The sequence below is a fragment of the Leptodactylus fuscus genome, chromosome 1 (assembly GCF_031893055.1).
Source record: "Leptodactylus fuscus isolate aLepFus1 chromosome 1, aLepFus1.hap2, whole genome shotgun sequence".
NCBI lineage: Eukaryota > Metazoa > Chordata > Amphibia > Anura > Leptodactylidae > Leptodactylus > Leptodactylus fuscus.
The window spans coordinates 282,120,975-282,143,584 of NC_134265.1; the positions used below are offsets into that span (position 1 = coordinate 282,120,975).

Sequence of the window (22,610 nt, forward strand, 5' to 3'; positions counted from 1 at the left end):
TTGGTGCGGTTAGTGAACAATAGCCAAAGATTACTCACATAGAAGACATATGCTACTCACACCTGCAATGTATAATGGCATGCAGTTCTTCACGAAATAAGTAGAACAGTATAATCCCAGCCTTACAAGTAAGGAGTTAAGGTCACCTTATTTATTCCGGTGCTGCGCACACCTTTCTAGCTGTCACCTGTGTTCATAATTGTCTGTTGTGAAATCACCCATAAAAATAGACATAAAAAGAAACTCTAATGAGACAATTGATAAACTATAATTAGCGTGATTTCTGCCCAAAAAGATTACAGAATGACATACATCACAGGCAGAAATCTCAGAGGAGGACACATTGGTAATTTATTGTAACCACAAAGAAGCATAATCTCTAAACACACACTTCCAGGCAGCGACTGCATGATTTATCTAATGAGTGGGGCCGTACTGCCTGCTCATCGAAATCAGACCACGGGAGTTCTCCTTTTATCTACTGGCCAGAGTAGACACAACTTACAACTATTAGTTTTCTTTGAAAGATCTCTACAAAACAAGAGTAAATAAAGGTAATCACACAAAAAAAGACAAAATACCGGTACTAACACGTGATACTATCTGCAACCACATGCCAAGACGAAACGCATACCAATGACCAAAGTAAAAATTATCTTTATTAGAAAAGATGTACAAAATGCAAATTTGCTTGAGGTAAATGGTACATGGGCCCCTTATAGCATAGCTATTCCTTGGTTTGGCCAGATTACGGGATAAGCACATAGGTACAATTTAATACTCATCATCATCACTTGTAGAGAACTGGACAGGAAAAAATAGAGATGAGCGAACACTAAAATGTTCAGGGTTCGAAATCCGATTTGAACAGCTGCACACTGTTCGACTGTTCGAACGGGTTTCGAACCCCATTATAGTCTATGGGGGGGAAATGCTCGTTTCAGGGGTAGGCAACATTCGATCAAATTCTACTTACCAAGTCCATGAGTGAGGGTCGGGCTGGATTCTTCTCCCTGCGCAGCATCCCCCGTCCTCTTCCGGCCTTGAATTCACTCTGCTAGGCATCGGGCCTGGGCAGAGACGACTGCGCATGTCCGCTTGTAGTGCGGGCATGCGCAGTCGGCTCTGCCCAGGCCCGATGCCTAGCAGAGTGAATTCAAGGCCGGAAGAGGACGGGGGACGCTGCGCAGGGAGAACACTTCTAAAGGTAAGAGAAGAACCAGCGTTGATTGGAAATGTATAGCATTCTGCCAATCAACGCTGGTTCTGCATCGAATCTTAACTTCGAACAGCTAGTAGTACTCGATCAAGTACGAGTATTTCGAATACCGTAGTATTCGATCGAATACCTACTCGATCGAGTACTACTCGCTCATCTCTAGAAAAAAAATACATGCTACGCTCTGGTGGAATCTATGTGTACAGTAATACAGTGTACGGTGTAATGAAAGACAGTCACAGTCCACAGTAATTTAGGCCATTACACAGATACATGAAATTACACCAATGTAAGTGTATGGGTCTGTTAAAATCATGGACAGCTCAGAGATGCCATTCGAGTGCTGTTTGGAGAACCAAAGACATAAAATTATAGGAGTTTTGTTCATAACATGGTTGATCCATTTTTCACTGGTTAAGTCCATAAAGTTAATAAGACTGTAGAGAACACAGGCACGCACATTTATGAAAAACAAGGCCTAAGGGCCCATTCACACGGGCACAGAGGGGGCGGATTATGGCGCGGAATCCATGTCATGATCTGCCCCCTCACAATGATGGTCTATGGAGACCGCTAGCGTTCGTCCTTTCTCAAGAGCTTTTTTGCCACTAGCGGAAAAAAGAAGCGACGTGACCTTTCTTGAGGCGAATTCCGCCTCAGGAAGTCAATAGAAGTGAATGGGAGGCAAAAACCGTGACTAAAAACCGCAACACTGTTTTTTACGGACCATTCACTGTCCAGGAGGGAAAAACCCTTCCAAAAACCGATCCAAAAAACACCTCAAGGTCCAAAAACTGCTTCCTAATTAGGAAGCGTTTTTTTTCCGGACCAAATTAAGCCACATGGTATTCACATATGAACTAAGACTTAGGGCTCCTGCACATGCTTGTGCAGTCTCGGGGTCAGTAACAATGGCACGGATGTCACACGGATACCAATGACGGGTTTCACTGACCCATACAATCTAATGAAATGACAGACCTTAGTCTCAACTCCTTGCAGTCCAACTCCTGCATAAACCACAGACAAACCAAATGCCAACATGACTACATTTTATGTAGTCAGAGATTAGATCAAAATTTTTTGAAACTTCACAATCAGAAGCTGTGGAAGACTAAATAAAGCCATTACTTTCCCAGCCAGCTCTTTTTATAAATTTTTAAGAACATTAATATTTATTCAGATTTATAGGAAAACATTACTTTTAATGACCTATCATTACATAGTTATGCCACTCCAAATATACTAAATCAAAAACAAATAAAATAATATTAAAAACACATGTGGAAGCGTTCTGAGCCATTTTATCTTATAAAGGTGAAGATAGAGTGCTGCAAGTATCACGGGCAGAGTCACAAGTATGGCTGGTTTCATTATTTTTCTTGTAAAGTAATAGACAATCACATTTTTGTTTCCAGGAGACTGTAACCATTCCATAAAATAACAGCATTTCTCTTTATATTCTCTCCAACCTAACAAGACACAGAGAGGTATACTCAATTTAACTCAATTGACATACCATTACCTCGTAATACGAAAGCATGGATATTTTTCTTGGAAAGCCATAACATTTGTATAGAAATCTGGATATGTTTCCTTGGCATTTAGGAGAAAAGGGAGGAAATACCAAATCAATTAAATGATTCCAACCACATTCTCTCATTAAATTTTCCTTGATGTGCGAAGTCTTTCATCTGTTCAATATGAATCACTCACTGTATGCTATCAGACCACTGTGCGCTCATTCACAGAGTCAATTAAAATCAAGTGAAAAAAGAGCACGTGGTGCAAAAAAGCCAGAAATGAGCGTAAGAACACAATTATTCATTAACCCGGCATCACATCATAATTTATACTTCATGGAGTGATGGACATCCAAGAGTTATGAATCGGTGTTGTAAATAACCCAAACCAACGTCTCAACTGAGGTCATCAATTCAGGACTGAAAAAACCAAGGCGGACTGAGCTATGTGCAATTTAGGGTGGCATATATTACTGCTTCTGAGAAACAGATTCATTTAACTGGAGACGGTACGTCAGAAAGGTAACAATAAGCAGAGAGCGGTGACCTATTCCAATAATACCGGTTCCTTGGATTTTATGTTTGCTTAACGTACTAAGACAACTTTCCCTTAAGTCTTTCTTAACATCTTAATTTCCAACATGTTCATTTGGTGAAAAACATCTTTCAGTGAGAGATGCTATTCCCCTGCCATACATGAAGCATTGTAGCAACTCTAATGGAGCTGTCAATAAACTCCAGGAAAACTCCAGTCAAAATGCCTAATTGTCTTTCTCAGAGTATTTCTATGTGTCCTTTCGCTGCATTCATTCATTGTATTCATTGTTACTGTATGGTTTATGCTGCTTGTGGATGATCTTACCATAGGAGATTAATTTTCACGTGCTAAGGGAGCCTTCACACGGAGTTTATGCTCCGCTGAGACAGATGCGTAAACACGTGTCAAAGTGACCGCTGAAAAATACAATCCCATAGACTTCAATGTGTGTCACTCTTACGCGCACTACACATTGAAATCAATAGGAGGCTTTTAAACCCATTGATTTCAATGTGTAGCGCGCGTAAGACCAGCACACAGTGAAGTCTATGGGATTGTGTTTTACAGCGGTCAGTTTGACACGTGTTTATGCGTGTGATTGAACGGAGCGTAAACTCTGTCTGAAGGCTCACTAAGAAGGTGTGAGTTGCATCATTTGATCTAAATAAATACAGCCTCAATTCCAAAAAAGGTGGGATGCAAAGTAAGATGTAAAGAAAACAAGAACGCATTGGTTTAGAGATTCACTGATGAGACAGCGTTAGCAAAAGGTTAGAAAAGTAATTGGTACTTATGAAAAACTGCTGGAAGGTCAATTTTCAACTAAGTCACATGGCTAAGTATTAAAAAAAGAACATGTTAAAGAAGCAGAGTCACAAGAGACAAAGATAGCCAGAAGTTCACCAGTCTGTGAAAAACAATGTGAAATTGCATATTGAAAATCACACCACCTACAGTATACAATATGAACAAATTCTGAGAATATGGAGCAATTCATGTGCACAATGGTCAAGACCTACAATCAATACTGAATGTTCGTGATCTACTAGCCCTCAGCCGGAACAGGCATGAATCAGTAATGCACATCAGTGCATGGGCTCAGGAATATTTCCAGAAATCATTGTCTGTGAACACAGTTTGCTGTGCAATCCACAAAAGCAATTTAAAGCTGTATCATGCAAAGAAGAAATCATATATCAACAAAATCCAGAAACTCTGCCGTCTTCTCTGAGCCAAAACTCATTCTGAATAGATTGAAGCAAGCTGGAAAACTGTTTTGTGGTCAGATGAATCAAAATTTGGCGTTCTTTATGAAAATCATGGATGCCAAGATTAAGGCATAATCCAGATTGGCATGAGCGAACAGTTAAAAAGCCTGTATCTCTGATGGTATGGGGTTACATTAGTGTCTATAGCACCGTCAGCTTACAGATCTTGAATGGCACTACCAATGCTGAGCAGTACAGAGGTTGTAGAACAACAAATGATCCCATACAGACAATGTCACTTTTAGGGAAAGTCTTGCATATTTCAGCATTACAATGCTAAACCACATAACACATGCATCACAACAGAATGGCTTCACAGAAGAAGAGTCTGGGTGCTGAGTTAGCCTTCATGCAGTCCAGAACTTTCACCAATAGTAGACATTTAACAAATTAAGAAACACAAAAAATGTAGAAAAGGGGAAAAATTTATAAAATAGGACTAAGTGATGAATGCCACCATATGGAATCCATCAGAGACATCTGTTTAATGTGTATGTGCCACTTATAGATGTTAAATAGAGCTTATGAATGTGATGTGAGCAAGTCCTAGGAAGCATCCTGTATGGAAAGAGAGTTGCTGATCACTACAGAAATGGCTAAGACATATTTAACAATAACTGGTTCTAAAGTTTTAGTAAATTTTGTAAGTTACAGTGGAAAGTCTGAAAATCCTATTCACATTAGCACCTGGCATTCACATTAATTTATTGCAGTACAAATGGTCATTCCTCAAACAGACAAGACATATGTAATTTATGTTCATTCCTCTTTGCCTTGCCATTCCATAAATTGTTCCAGACGTGATTTTGAGAGGCATTGGATTGTTGCTGTTTGTTAGTGTTTTGTTATTTTGCTGCCTTTTCAATCTTTCCTGCTTGAGGGGCCGGTAATGATTAAGTGCTCAGCTAATTGGCTAAGCTATCTAAACTATCATTACTCAACCTTGGACACATATAAGCATTGTGAGCATCATATATTGATGTTTTCCTGGGTATTTTAATGGGATTTGTTATATAGGCTATTAGGATGTTTATACCACGTTAATTGTATATATGTGTATAGAGCAGAAGAGAAAGGACAATATATACAGTATGAATTTAGGATTTTTCCATATAGTCTACTAAACTGATTATTATTCTTGTTAAAGTGTGTCCAACATTTAATTCAATTTTTCAGGATTATTTGCAGTGTGTGTACATGAGAATCAACACAATTTCTGGTCATTATATGGCTTATAGTCTGCAGTTTTTAGCAGTAAAGAGTAGCTGCAATACATTGCAAACTTAGTAGTTTATTTCTATATCTATAAATTGTTGCCGAAATGGGAATACCTGCACCCCATCCCAGTCCTTGAAGCCAAACAAGCAAACAGATCTGTTCTACATTGTTCCCATACTTCTCAAACACCAGAAGTCACAGTTGCATAAATAGGATAGCTAGATGTACTATGCTGTTTCTGTAGCTTCCATTTTCCTCCATAGGAGTTACAGGAACAGCGTAGAACAGCAATGCCCAGCAGTTCCAATAGGTCCCATACGTCTTAGGTGCTAGTACATGGGGAAGGTAGGTCAGTTAGCAGCAATGGTGTGAACCCAACTAGTCAGAGACAGGGACACAACAACTGTAGCAAACAGGTTTATTGAAAAAAAAAACCCAGCAAAATAAGTAAACCTTGACTTCAGGCATAAAAGGAGCAAAGTAAAATACAGCCTTAACTTCAGGCAAAAAATAATGTGAAACAAAACCCTGCTCATCTGAGCAGTAACTAAACAATAGGTACTAACTGTACATGTGGCTTGCTACCAGCCACACGAATCAACCAAAAAGACACAATACACTCTCAGCAGACTCACAGTGTCAGGACAGACCCCGGCACCTCCACTCACTCCCAGCATCTGCTCTGAAGTGCAGACTCTGCAGCTTTTTATGGCTCAGTAACCTACTGTACACCTGGTGCTGAAGTCTATTCAAGAACCGCCCTGTACTACACATAGGTCAGAAATCTGAGGGAGATATACCATGACACCAGCACTTTGCCTGTCACCTTCTTCATAGCTTAAAAAGGCTGTTACCAGAGGAAACCCATCGTCCCCATAGACTATAATGGAGTCTGCAGGTTTCCACCCCAAAAATGTGGAAAAATACCGAAAGGGGAACGGAATCACCAAGCAGAGATCAGGTGCAGGTGTGAACCTAGCCTCTTTCTGAAAAAAGCATCCTATCCACAGGCTGTGTGTGGTATTGCAGCTTGGCCCCATTCACTTTAATGGGGTTGCAATACCAGGCACAATCCCTGGAAGGGTGGGGCAGTGTTTCTGGCAGAAACCAGCAGTGTTTCGCTAGCTATGTACAATTCCTTTAAATTAAACAAATGCATAGTAAACCAGCACACTACAACTAAAAGCAGTTTAAAGAAAATTAATTGTCAACAGAACTGACTGTAGAATTTTCTCCAAAACACTGCAGCATTTCAGAGTAAAACTTAGTTCTCTGTCATCAATGGCCCTTTTGGCATTTCAGAGGAACTGAACCTATTTTTATTTACAAAAAAATTTCTGGGGGCTGGTATATGCTGTGATCAGCTTAATTTAATGGGCCCGTCTAAGATTAAAGGATTGTACAAATTGACCAAACCCTTTCATTTTAGTTATAGATTACATTTATTATTATTGTTGTTGCATCATTATCATCATCATCATCATCATCGGCAACATCATCATCATCATCATTATCACCACAAATGGAATACTATCTTCTTCATTTACATCTAAAGTCACTGCCATGTCATTGAAGATAGCTGACAGTTCCTTCTGGTAACTAATGCTTTATTAGAGTGGTCTAAAGAGACATTTTATTCATTACTCAGATGACTGATATTTTAAGAGAAATAAGCATATAAACCTTCACAAATCTCCAACTGATGCAAGGAAAAAGCAGAATGTGCAGGGGTGAATGCAGACAATGGTCATCACAGAACAATGCATCTCACACATATACAATGGACAATGTTACCAATTTAAAAGTGGCACAATGGACAACACTGTAGACAGGCTGGCACATAAATGTTCTGAAATCACAGAAAACAACTAAACATTGAGTATATAATAAAAAGTAATCACCCACTTGAACATTTACCTTCCACTGCTCTTTTGAAGAAGACTTTGCAGCTTCCACAGGTGACTACTCCATAATGGCATCCAGATGCCTCGTCCCCACAAACCAAACAAACTTTGGAAGGTCTAGAAGACCCAGTTGACATGGTCCGTAGTGCAGAACTAGGAAAGAACAAAAGAGAATCAGTGACAATCCTACATACTCACTAGTCAGCAACAACATCAACAGATAAACATTCTTCACATAGGTTAGATGGATGATTCAACCACTAAACCAGGTACTGTGTGTCCTTCTATGGGTACATTCACGCATTTCACAGAAATTGTGGCGATTGAAAAATCAGTTCCATGCATCTTAGGCCCTGTTCACTTCCACTTGTGGACCCCCCCTAATCTGCAAAAAAACCTAGTTATTTTAAGAAACCCAAGGACTCCATAGACTATAATGGGGTCCATGTGGTTTCCGCACAAAAAATGCAGAAAGAAATGTTCTGCTTGCAGCGCTTTTCTCATGCGGAGATGGGAACGGAATGGCCCAAACGGAGATGTGAACCGGGCCTAAGAACGGCACGTGCATGGATTTCTGCAAACCCTGATGAATAGAACAGTCACTATGTTCCTATGCCCTACTGCTAGTTGTGCTATTATACTGCTATGCACTGTGTTAGGGCTGGGGGTGAGTCAGAACAAACCCTGGAATTGCAGAGAGAACTGGGGGGCGCACAGTTCATTACATAGTAAATAAGTAATAATTCCATAAAGCTATTGTTTACACACCATCTAATGCTTTTATGGAGACATTTATACCATGATTCTGTACTGTATTAATGATCTATTCATTAGTTCATTAGCATATATAGAAGAAGGCTTTTGCAACAAAGTCAAGGTCACAACTGTATCAACTATTTCTTGCAAAAACAAATGCTCACAGCTAACAAAATGGTTTTCATGTTGCCCTTTATGTACTAAAAGAAAATGAAATTATTATTTTGTAACAGCATTAAATCTCTGCACTTTAACTTGAAATTCAGTCAGTCTGTTCAAGAAAGCTGTTTCTTGCACAACATGTATACACAGATGGCTGGAAATGAAATTCTCTTGCATCAAGTCTGCGGCATGCTGTCAGATAAATTCCCAATCACTTCACTTGACCATAACTGCCGACATAATGAGATGAACAGAACAGACTATCTACTTCACTCCCACAGAACGCATGGGTGATGGACTCTTTTGAACTTTTTTTAATTGATGACTTTTTTCATTTTGTTTGAGACCTTGTGCATAGAGCTCTATTATGGATCTGCGTTGCGTAATTCCATAATACACCAGTAAATGCTTCATGTGGGTCCACACTGTACCTCCCTGTCCCCCAACTATCCCAGTACACAGATGGTTATTTATTGTATTATACTTTCTTACTGAATCTGTGAGAAAAAAACAGATATGTTCCTTGACATGCCCTAAAATTAGAGGACCAAAATTTTAACACTTTGGACTTTTTTTTAGGCGCTCAAGAAGAAAACCTTTCTTTGGCTTTGTAATATGTGATTAAACATTTACCCTCGTGTGCCGACCATAACAATGCTAACAAAATACTAATGGAAATACAATATATTTATAGATCATAATCTAAAAACAACACAAAGTCTTAACCACAGGTACAAACAGCACAATATACTTCCATTTCTAGGGCACCCCATTATCCACTCAACGTACCTCTCCTTTATTTATTGTATATCAGTTAGTTATATTATTAATCCCCTGGAAGCCATGCAATGCTTGACTCCCACCTTAAATGTAGAGTACTCTCTCTCTCAATATATATATATATATATATATATATATATATATATATATATATATATATATATATATACATTCACCGGCCACTTTATTAGGTACACCATGCTAGTAACGGGTTGGACCCCCTTTTGCCTTCAGAACTGCCTCAATTCTTCGTGGCATAGATTCAACAAGGTGCTGGAAGCATTCCTCAGAGATTTTGGTCCATATTGACATGATGGCATCACACAGTTGCCGCAGATTTGTCGGCTGCACATCCATGCGAATCTCCCGTTCCACCACATCCCAAAGATGCTCTATTGGATTGAGATCTGGTGACTGTGGAGGCCATTGGAGTACAGTGAACTCATTGTCATGTTCAAGAAACCAGTCTGAGATGATTCCAGCTTTATGACATGGCATTGCATTATCCTGCTGAAAGTAGCCATCAGATGTTGGGAACATTGAGGTCATAAAGGGATGGACATGGTCAGCAACAATACTCAGGTAGGCTTTGGCGTTGCAACGATGCTCAATTGGTACCAAGGGGCCCAAAGAGTGCCAAGAAAATATTCCCCACACCATGACACCACCACCACCACCCTGAACCGTTGATACAAGGCAGGATGGATCCATGCTTTCATGTTGTTGACGTCAAATTCTGACCCTACCATCCGAATGTCGCAGCAGAAATCGAGACTCATCAGACCAGGCAACGTTTTTCCAATCTTCAATTGTCCAATTTCGATGCGCTTGTGCAAATTGTAGCCTCAGTTTCCTGTTCTTAGCTGAAAGGAGTGGCACCCGGTGTGGTCTTCTGCTGCTGTAGCCCATCTGCCTCAAAGTTCGACGTACTGTGCGTTCAGAGATGCTCTTCTGGCTACCTTGGTTGTAACGGGTGGCTATTTGAGTCACTGTTGCCTTTCTATCAGCTCGAACCAGTCTGGCCATTCTCCTCTGACCTCTGGCATCAACAACGCATTTCCGCCCACAGAACTGCCGCTCACTGGATGTTTTTTCTTTTTCGGACCATTCTCTGTAAACCCTAGAGATGGTTGTGCGTGAAAATCCCAGTAGATCAGCAGTTTCTGAAATACTCAGACCAGCCCTTCTGGCACCAACAACCATGCCACGTTCAAAGGCACTCAAATCACCTTTCTTCCCCATACTGATGCTCGGTTTGAACTGCAGGAGATTGTCTTGACCATGTCTACATGCCTAAATGCACTGAGTTGCCGCCATGTGATTGGCTGATTAGAAATTAAGTGTTAACGAGCAGTTGGACCGGTGTACCTAATAAAGTGGCCGGTGAGTGTGTATATATATATATATATATATATATATATATATATATATATATATTTATATCTTTGTTTCATATCAAGATCCGTACCCCATAGCCTAATGAAGTGGACAGGCACACAAAAGTAGCAACTTCTTTGAGAAGTCTTTAAAAAACTACCAGTAAGCCTAAATATCTTAAATGAATCAGAGGCACTACTAGTCTACAAATAGAGATGAGCGAGTACTATTCGAAATGGCAGTTTGGAATAGCATGCACCTATAGGAATGAATTGACACGGCTGGCAAGCAGGGGGTTAAGTGGCAGGACGCCGGCCCTGTCTGCATGCCGGCCGGTTCCATTAATTGCTATGGGTGTGTGCTACTCGAAACTGCCATTTTGATTAGTACTCGCTCATCTCTAGTCTACAATACTACTGTGTGAACATGGCTCAAGTCCCATAAAATTAAAACTGGACAGGACTAAGTCCCTTAAACAAAATTGATCCTAGCAAAAGTAAGGCTAAGGCCCACGCATCAAATCGCTGCAAAAAAAGTGCTGCAGAAACGTGTCACTTTTTTTTCTGCAGAGTTTTTCACAGAAAGTCTGTCTCTATTATACCTATACAAAAAATGCCAGCATTTCCTTAGGTATAATTGACATGCTGCGTTTTTGAAATTGCAGCATTTCTGCTGTGGATTTTTTTCTGCAATGTGTGGATGGGATTATTCAGAATTCACTTTGCAGGTAATATAATGTTTTCGCAACGTGGGGATCCGTCCCAAAATATATTTACTTTGCATTTGATTCAGTGCTATAGAAATGACCAGAATATGTCAATGGAACAATCACGATCTGCTTTTTAGTCTTACAAAGTGAAAAAAATATATAGAGTACAAAAAAAAATCTCATTGTTAACACTGGCGCAAGAGAAAATCTACCGGAGATAACAACAAAGTGTACACGAGAAAAATGATATCGAAATCTTTCTAATAAAGTTAGAGGCATAGCCACTTGGATGTTATATATAGCTTCTTCAGGCACTAGAGACCCCGGGTATTGGGCCATTGATTTAAAACTTTAATTGCACCATGAACATTAAGTTAAACAAAGTAACTGGTTAAAAGCAGTTTCCAAGGCTTGGATGATTAAACAGACACGATTTAGCTGTGTTTATGAGGTCTCCTTAGACCTATCTATTGTCTCAATGACTACAGATCTCATACGTTGAGGGATCATCAAAGTCAGTGTTGGCCCTTTAGGTGCAACGGTAAACCTATACAGCGGTTTATGGTATATGCGAATAGAAAAGAAATTTATCGTTAGAAGTACGACTCCTACAAATGTTACTGAGCGTAGTTGTGAGAACACCTTCACATACAGTATTCTTACGGTCAATCCATAATTTTTTTTTTTCCTAATAGAATATGCTATATAAAATCTCCAGAGTGTAATAGTTAAACAGCTAAACCTTTTTGAGATGATCCTCAAAAATTGTACTTAAGACTAAAGGCCGCATGTAGCGAAGCACTGCAACCCCCCCCCCCATAACACTGTGTTTTCCTCTGCGGATTTACTGTCCCTATTATACAGTACTTATATGGAAAGAGACAGTGTTTTTGAAAACACAGCTTTTCCCATGTGGATTTTTCTGTGTCTATAAGATTAGCCAGAATTGTATCCACAGAATTGTATTGAGGGTGTTGTAAAATGGAACATTGTCGCAATGTGTGGCCCTGGCCCAAATGTGGCCTTTGAGGGGGTTGGTCTTCTCAGAGGTGATGGCTAGTATGCATAATATTAGATGGAGCAGGGAATCTGGAGTTGGAGTGGAATTTGCCAATCTTTTGGAAAGTGCACAGTATATGGAATTGTGTGTCACAAAAATAGGGGAACATCCACAAAATAAATAAACGCATCAGTCATTTTTAGTTAATATTCTGTGCCTTAAAATAAAAAGTGGGGTGGTTGCCCATAGGAACCAGCGGGGCAACAACTTAGTTGCTTGTTAATGGGTTGCAACCGGATTGGTAGGCAACACAAACATTTTTCAATCAATAACAAAACGACAATCATAACCTCTGAATAACCCAGAACACATGAACACTTGTCTTTATACAAAGGCCTCTTGTATTAATTTTAGTGGAAAATCCAGCAATCTTGGCATTCACACTCCTATGTACTACAGTATCATCTGGCTGACAGCCAAGTCTGATGTTACTTTTCTTTTTATGCTATTTTGTTGCTACTAATCTGTAAAAAAACAAATGCTAGGGTCACGTTGGCACAGTGTTCACTTCCAGTATTGTCAAAATTTTACTGAAACAATGGAATATCGTCTTTTTGCTGCTGAATATTACAAATAGCTAAAACTAGGATACATCACATCAGGGCATTGTGTCACCTTTGTATTGCATTGCAGTATTAAGAAGTTGTGTAAGAGACAATGCATAGTCTATGGGAACAACATAATCCAAAGTTGGTGTACACTGAAGCTGCATCATATAAGAGAGTGGTTTGACAACCTTAAATGGGATTTCACACTAGATGCTAATCCTATTCTAAAGGTAAGAACATTGGTAAAGAGGATTTTTAAACTTTCCCTTTGTCTGGACCAATCAAAAGCTGAACTGTAGGAGCAACACCTTAACAGGGGCACAAAAGAGAGTTCCATGTTATAGAAGACCTTTCGCCACCTACAACAATTCCAAGTTTTGCATTCTTCAATAGGCGCTGTTCCACTGATTCTGCCACAGTTGGAATTTTTTTCGATAGCCCCCACCATTCCTGAGCAATCATTGTTGCTAATTGCAGCACAGTTATGCCCTCTACTGTCAGATGGGCAGTCCCTGTCTTTCTGTGCCAGCCCACCTGACAGTAGAGAGCATAATTATTCTGAAACTAACAGCACCGACTGCTCTAGAATGGTAGGAACCGGAGGAAAATTTCCAATGGCTTCAAAATCAGTGGAGCGGCACCTGTTCAAGGATGCAAAGAACTAGACTTAATAGAGATGTTGAAAAATCCCCTTTAAGGCTGGGGCCCTGCGTGGAGTAAATAGGGCGATTTGTCCGCAATGTCCACGGCATTTTACAGTACCTACAAGTTGGATGGGAAACTGGCTAATCTCATCCACAGTTAGGATTCTGAAATCTGATATTGATGATCTTTCCTAAGGATATGACGATCTATATCAAAGCTTTGGGACACCCCTTTAAATATATTCACTGAAGGTGTACTGCATTAATGTACTATATACAATTAACTGGGAACAAATAGAATCCTATAGCTGTAACACAACAAATTCTAAGAACAGATACTGTATGCTATTTAGGATGTGTGAGATTTTTACTGGGAAAATTGATAAATTATTTCATTTACTTGGAATAAATTTGAGACAAGTGAAATATGTTTTCTACATCACAGAGAAACTCATAAGACATCAATATACAAATTTCTTTTTCAAATAAACCAAAAACTTTTTGATGAATTAAAGCGATGTTATGCAGGAAGATCAAGTAAGAATAATTTCTTATTCTAAGATGAGCGTGGTTATGGAGCTAATACAAATTGTGTCTCTTTCCCGAAATCCTGACTTGTTCACAGAAACAAATCTGCTTTGATTTTTTTTTCTCCATATCTCGTAATAAATTTATAGATACTGAGGTTTAGTAAGAATGTAATAATACATTCTAACTGTTGCGGCTCTGCAGGGTAGGCCTGATGGGGAGAAACTCACAGCAGCTGCCAATGTGCCCAGTCTTTGAGCACCCCACTCCTGAGCTATATCCTCCCACACTCCTCAGCAGGTACTACATCGATCTATCACAACTCTCAGCATTGACAGGGTTCACCCACAACAAAGAGTGTAGTAGCATGTTATCACATCATAATATATCGCATGGATGGATTGTGCACAGGAAGAGAACAGCGTCGAATGACTAAGAAATCTTCAGGTCGCTGTAGTTCTAATACAGCGGTGATGCTGGATAACTGGTGTAGCCGCAGCTGGATATAACATCTGGTCGGTATGCATTACCTGCTCTGTTACTTACTCTGTTTCACTAGATATATCAAAGCCACAAAGAAAAAACAGCCTAGCAGTATGACAAGTAACAAGCCACGGCATTCATAGCCAAACCACTACAAACAGCCAGCACTTCATAAATGAGTACAATTCTATATTCTGTATGTAAGTTTTGGTTTCTATTATTGGGAAGTAAAAAAATACAATTAACAAATCATTGACTATTATAGTATTACAGATTTCTAAAGAACTGAAGTTTTGGAGTTGCCTTGATCTACCTTGAGCTAGCACACTGTTAAAGCAGACCACAGCTTTCATGTCTATTACAGTAAATAATTGTACCCTCATAACATAACACTTCTTTAATATTTAATATTTCATTAGAGCTCTGTGTTATGACATCCCTCTGTTATTCCTCCCAGAAATATATGAATAGATTGAGAACTAGGGGTTACCAGTAGATTGTAAATTGCACACAGATCAGTCAGGACTGACAGTGTCAGGCCCAGTTCACATCTGCGTTTAGGCCATTCCGTTCCCCTCTTCGCATGAAAAAATGCAGAGAAAAAAGTCCTGCAAGAAGCACTTTTCTCTCTGCATCTTTCACGGGAAAACTGAGCGGAAACCACACGGACCCCATTATAGTCTAAGGGGTCTGTGGCTTTCCTTAGGTAACCACTTTTTATGCAAATCAAGTTTCCATTTGGGGGTCCCTAAGTGGACTCCCCGAATGGAAATCCACAGATGTGAACCAGGCGTAGAGACACACCCATTGACAAAAATAATGATGGCCGCTTATTCATACATTTCTGGGAGGAGTAATAGAGAAATGGCAGAAAATATGCTCCAAAATTATTATTTCATGGAGAATACAAGTACAGTATTTACTGAAACAGACAGGTCCAATGCGTTAACAAGTCCGGTTTAATGCCAAGCATGTGTCTATGGTAAAACAATCTGGACAGTTGCAGAGTTTCACAATGTAAGCAGCTTCAATACCAGGTAGGGACTACCAAAAAGAAGACTGCTGTGCCTGGTCAACTTAGAAGAGAAAGGGTGACAGGAGACTGATAACAGACATCAATGGTGGTTACACATATCCCTTTAAAAAAAACGTGACTATAGTTATTGATACTTTTCTTGTGCAAACATCGGAAGTAAGTTCTAAAGAAAGTGAAAATATAAAGCAAGGACAGAAATACTTAGCTTGAAGTGAAAGGTAAATTTAGTGAAGTATGACTGCAATTTTTACAATATATTTTGCACCTTCATATGCACCTCTATGTTCATGAAAAAGAAGGCGCCAAGTACAACAATACTATGTATCAGCGGCGGCCTCTCCCTGCCGGCATTAATACGTATCTTGGACATTCAGTTGTTAATTTACACTGATTAAATGAGAGAACCCAGCGGTGATTTACTACCGTAATTACACCGCACAATACAGTGTCTTTTCCTGCTATTCATAACCAGTTTCTACCATTTCAGAGCAGTATTTTATGAATAACCTACTCTGTGATGTCTGCAGGTAGCTGAGCCAGTGAATGTCACTCCAGCCATCTTTTGCCAAACCCCTCTGGCCATCAACACTAAAGTGAAAAAAGAGCTAGAGGCGACATCCAGTCCTTAACTTGGAAGGAACAATAACACCTGGACTTTACTGGCGAGGATTCAAAGGCAACATTTTATTCTCCCCATAGTTTTTGAAGCACTTAAATAAATAATGGCTCTATTATTCTACAGTAATTTTTGCAACCACTACAATAGTGACACTATGTTATGCAGATAATCATCTATACATAAGACAATAAATACAACAAAAACACCGAGCAGTTGCTAGGCAACAAAATGAAAGTAGAACTTTTTCACAGGGGACTATGTTAAAAGGGCATGCCCAGAAATAACTGTCTCCGTTACACAATGTCGCACCGTTACAACAAAGCAGAAAAAAGCAACCGATGTGAACTGATCCGGTGAACGCTCGGCTTACTTCACAACACTGTCACATGCTGTAGACTTTGGTTTTTATAGGCATCGGTTACATCTGATGTTTAGTTTGCTACTATCATGGAATTGTTTATCCATATGCTTAGAATTGTCACCAAGGCTTAACATTAGCTCCAATATTTTAGCACTGTGACCATCTCATAGATAATGAAAATGGTGAGGAGGTTGTCACAGATCCGCCACTGTTAGCACGTAGCTTTTGTGTAGCAGTACAACACTGAGTATTTGGAATAGTTATATAGTTAATATTAATAGCGATGATCACCTAAAGCTTTTTGTAAAAATTATATCAGGTCGGACTTTTTGATTACTGACGCTAGGTTCACACCTGCATTCAGGGTCTCCGTTCTATGGTTTCCGTCTTCTGCATGCCAGAAGACGGAAACCATAGACCGGGTCCGGCCGTGAGCGGCGGTGAGCGTTTTAGGCTCTCCGCCGCGAAACTGGATTTTTTTATCCGGACACAGAGTACTGCATGTCCGACTCTGTGTCCGGATTATAAAACCCGGTTTCGCGGCAGAGAGCGCAAAACGCTCACCGCCGCTCACGGCCGGACAGCTTTCTCACCCATTCAAATGAATGGGTGAGAAAGAGTCTTGCAGGTTTCCGTCTCCTGCCTCTGTTTTAGGCAGGAAACGGAAACCTCAAGTACAGAGTGCCGGCGCAGATGTGAACGAGCCCTTACATGGCGCCATTGTATTCTGCGATGTTTTTCAGATATTGTCAACACTGTCTCAAGTAAGGCTCACAATCTAAATTTCCTATTAGGGCTAGTTCACACGGGGATTCCGTGTCGCGATGGGATGCCGGTGCATGTCATCCCGTTGCGGCTTTCCGCTCCAGATTAGGCACAAATGAATGGGCCTAGTCCGGAGGGTGCTGTCGCAAAGCGGACACTGCAGCTGAATCAGTCGCAGAATCCACTTGAAGAAAGGGCAGCTCGCTTCTTTTTTTATGCTAGTGGGAACGGATCGCTAGCGGAAAAAAAGATTGCTAGCGGTCTACATAGACCTCTATTGTGAAAGGGAGGATTTTGGTGCGGAATCCACGTCAAAATCCGCCCTCTTTCCCCGTGTGAACTAGCCCTCAGTATGTCTTTGGAGGGTGGGAGGACACCCACTCAAATACAGGGAGAACATACAAACTCCTTGCAAATACTGCCCTTTAACCCTAGGACTCCAGCACTGCAAGAAAACAGTACTAGTCAGGAATGGCCACCATTTTATTTTTTTGTATCACAGTAGATATAAAATATGATATTGCTGATATTGTAAGCCACGTCTAGCACATATACCCGTGTCTTGAACCTGTGCAGAGCTAATACTATAAGGCACCTTCCAGGACCTTAAACTGTTAAGATGATGTCTCCATAGGGCCTGGAGGCTGCACCAACTACTGCTGCTGATAATATTGGGGAAGGTAATGGGGACATAGTGACCTGACTGTAAGAGAGGGGGAACTATGGGCAGTATACAAATAGAGCTATATGGAGCAGATTCTTTGAGAGGCAGAGAAGACGCAGGAAGCAATATGGAAATATGACAAAGGAACAGGGGGGTGGGATGAAACTGAGGTCACATGGTACTCAATCGTACCTTCAGGCAGCAGAGAGAGACCTCCTGTATATACAGTAATCTATGGTAGAAATTAAGAGATCACACTGTGACCATGTGACTTATTGAAGAAGATGAAAGCAAGATAAGGAAATACACTGGGGGTAGATATCTATTCCCCTTTAATGTTTATATTGCAGCCAGTATTCTAACAGCCAGACATGAGATACTAAGGAGAAGGAGGAATAAATTGCTGATCTCCTAGGACATATCTAGAATTCATTTGCTTAAGACAGTTTGAGAAAAATATAGATTCAAAACAAAGTAAGAGATCACGGCAGGATTTAGTTCAATTTGTTGTGATTTTTGTACATTTAGGGATCCCCAAAAGAAAATGTTATGATTTTGTAGGAACAACATGATGGCTACAAATATTTTGTCTCCTATCCATATGAGCCTCAGTACGTAACAGGTCTGAAAACCCAATAAGGGTTACCACACTCACTTTTACGCCACAGGGTTGTATTCCAAGTATTAATTACCGATACAGAAAGGTGAAATGTGTAAAGTCCCAGCCTTGGTTACTCCCATTGAGGGATGTGAGTCAATGAATCTAGGGAGGACTCGTGTGCTTCCCTGAAATATGATGAGTAACAGGCTTCTCTAAACTTTAATTAAACTTAATTACACTGATGACTGACTTTAGCGGAGTTTCCTAAGGATAAGAGGGTCATTAGGAGTGCGGAAGTCTTCCAGTTAACCACAGTTATTTGGTAAATTGAAACAATACTAGATGTATCTTAACTGACCAAGGTCATATGGCAAAGACAGAAATACATCAAATTTTTGCATATAGATACCATTATATGGAATGTATGTCAGGAAAAAGTGCTGCTTAGTGGTAAGTCAGTTACAGCTGACATAGAGAAATGTACTGGAAGTGATAAGCATTAGCATTATATTATATTTAGTGCATACATTTACATACTGTATGTGAACATTATATTCACTTCTTAAAAATATGTCTACATGCAATTTATTTCCATACAGATTTCCCATCAGTTTTAGCAAGACTAATTCACTAACAACAGCAAATATGGCTATTCCTCCTGTTGTCACTTTTGCAAAACTGGCTACCACAACTAAACAGAAAATGCCAATATTTCTGTGCTGAGTAATAACATAACTACCATATTGTATTAAATAAACCCAAAATAACAGAGTTCTGACTGTAAGCCAATAATAGAGACCACTTTACCATTTGATCCTTGATCCCAGTCGCACTGTTGTGGCTAGATTTATCCATACTGTTTACCCTATGGAAGTTTTACCTATTCTGCAGAAAAGATACCGAAATAATTGTAGGGCGATAATGGAACTGAAGCAGACTGATGCTAGGCTCACCTCTATGTTGTTTGGATCTGTTTTTGTTGGACACTTGAAGCATTAGGCTACATTCACACAACCAAGGTGCAAAATACTCGAGGGGCATCCATTTTGATGGATCCTCCTTGCACTTAAATGTAGGGGGGGATATGTGTAAATGGATAAATAGGACATGACGAATTTTGACAGTCCACTAGAATGGGCGGTCAAAATAATGGTCATGTGAATGTCCCCTGTTCCAAGACATTGGATTTAAAGCTGTTGTGTGACCTCCATTAAAAACAGATGTCACACGGCCATTATTCACCGTCAGACCAAAATGATCTAAAACAAGGCTGCCATGCTGTATCGTTCAGCTATGTCCAGATATTGCACTCTACTTTGGAAGGTTAGATATTCAGTACTTTTCCATGACTTTTAATATGTTATTCTGTTCTTTACCTAAATAACCTTGACATGCAAACAGCATTACCATGTGCCAATAAATCAATATAATGCAGTTGAAATAAAGGCCATTTTGCTTTTCCTCTTACATTATATAATTAAAGATGGTCAAACAAGCAAAAACAAAAACAGAATTATCCCAATGATTTAATAGGCTATAATTTGATGTGACATTTTATTCTACATTTTAGACTCTGTACAAATAATGTTTTAAAAAAATACAGACATAATTCCCTGTGGACAAAATAACATAAGATAAAATAGGTCACAGACCTCTTGTATAGGTTAAAGCTAACGTACAGAAAACCTCTACTAGGTTTTACTTAAAATTGTACTAGATTAATATGACAAGAGTATAGAACCTATAGTGCAAATTTAAAGCAAAAAACCAATCACATTACAGCTTGTGAATTATAAAAAAGATGAGAAAGCTGCAATCTGATTGGTAGACTCCGCAACTACGTCACTACATTATACATGGCAGCTATTACTAATGTAATTGCACATTCCCTCTACAATATTGTTTTTAGAATATGATAAAATGTGTGTAATGCCTGTAGACAACAAGAACACGTGTAAGATGTGTAACAAATAGAGAGTTTCCAGTGACACAAATGTGAACAGTGTCCTTTATTACAGTACGTAACCCTACAAAAAGCACAAGGTGTTGGAAAGTAACTCACTGCTGAAAACAACTTGGAGTGTCACAAAACAACAAATGAAGTAATGGGGCCAATTTTGCAACATCTGCCATACGGCTGTTTTGACAACACATTGAAAATCAATGTGTATATTCACACAGCCAATTTTTTGACAGCCCATTTTTCATAGCCATTAAGAAAACATACGTGCACTAACAGACAGAAATAGAGCCATTGAAATGTACTGGTTATATAATGGCCACACGACCACAAGCAGCCATTCACTGCCATGTGAATAAGTAACAGCCACTTGCTTAGAAGGACACAGCCATGTGAATAAAGCTTTAAGGAAAAAGTATGTTTTTGTGCCGTGTTAGCCAGTGGGTATAAAATATAAAAAAAACAAAAAAACTTGAGAGTCTTCAGTAGTTGATACCTTTTTTAATGGCTATCATTATTAGTTAGCCATTAAAAAAGGTATCAGCTACTAAAGACTCTCAAGTTTTGTTGTTTTATTTTATATAATAAATCTTTAGGCTTACATTCACATGTAAGAGGTGCAAAACAGCCATGAAAAAAATCCCATTTTTCAATGCCATTTTCAGTATATGGAGGGATCTGTGAAAACAGCCACAAATAGTCAAAATAACGGTCATGGGTCATGTCATGCAAATGTAGCCTTAGACTAAGGCCCAACAAAGCGGGCTGCAGCAAAAAAACGCTGTGGGAAAAACTGCGGTGGCAACATATTGCAGCTTTTCACAGAAAGTCCACAGAGATTTCCTTCCTTTCTGTTTCCATTATACCTATAGGGAAACTGCCGGCATCTCCAAAGGTATAATTGACATGTTGCAATTTCCAAAACTACAAATTATATTCCTATGGCATGGGAGACTTGATAAAGCTTTGAGCCATCATCGTAACCAGCCAGCTTCCCCAATCCCTCTGCATGGGTGCCATACCAGCATCGAATCATAAGATTTGGGGTAAGGAAGGACGATAGGTGAGAGGAGGAAAAGGAGTCACAATAGAGTTAAAGCCTACAATGAAAGACCCCGATTATACCCTTTTCCGTCAGATCTCCGCTGTGTCTGTTGGAAGTGGCAGTCATATTTAAGGACCCAACATCTAGGAAAGCTGAAAAATATACTAACAAATTAAGACATGATCACTATAATTTTCACTCATTAGTCTTGAAGTTTGTTCTGATTTGTTATAACTTATTTTGCAGTTCCGGATGGAATATTAGACGCTCTGGATTACTTGATGCCACTTTAAAGGCATGTTAGTATATACTGAAAGTCTCTGTAAGCATAGCAGCAATATTAAATATTTTAGATATGTCAAGGTGCACTTATTCTTCTTTCCAAGACTTAAAAGTTAGAACGTCCATATCCATCAAATTGCTTTTCTGGCTATGAAAGGCCTTTTCAGTATTCCAAGAAGCCACTGTACTTTATCCATGCCAGTGCAACCTTCAGAGTGTTGTGCCACTAAAGGAGCATTGGTGCTGCATACTGAGCAGCATCTGGTGATTGATCTGATATATTATAAATGCATCTTCAGAAAAATGAAATTGACAAAAGAAGATGTAAGATTTTTTTCACAAAACCAGAAATCACAGCAGCGGCAACCTTACTAATAAGCTCATTAATTAAGAGTGAATGTGTTGCATAATGTTGTTTGGATTGTACTGTGTCTCTTTCATGGCAGTGACTTTCTTCTCAGATGAAAAGAAAAAATATGAAATTATGAAAAACGGGCAGAGAAATGCCTTGCTGTTGCCAAAGCAGACAAAAGAAGCCCACTGAAAGAATTTAATGAACA

General features: G+C 39.5%; 1 protein-coding gene across 2 annotated transcripts in view; it reads right to left on the reverse strand.

Annotated features, from left to right (window-relative positions):
* Positions 1-22,610, reverse strand: part of NR3C2 (nuclear receptor subfamily 3 group C member 2) — a 294,278-nt gene that overhangs the window by 107,780 nt on the left and 163,888 nt on the right. The window contains exon 3 of one of the 2 annotated variants that reach the window (XM_075288112.1): positions 7,684-7,823. In XM_075288112.1, coding sequence (XP_075144213.1) covers positions 7,684-7,823 — 140 coding nt within the window. Of the gene's footprint in view, positions 1-7,671; positions 7,824-22,610 lie in introns of both variants that reach the window. The other variant, XM_075288105.1, reaches the window with a different exon arrangement.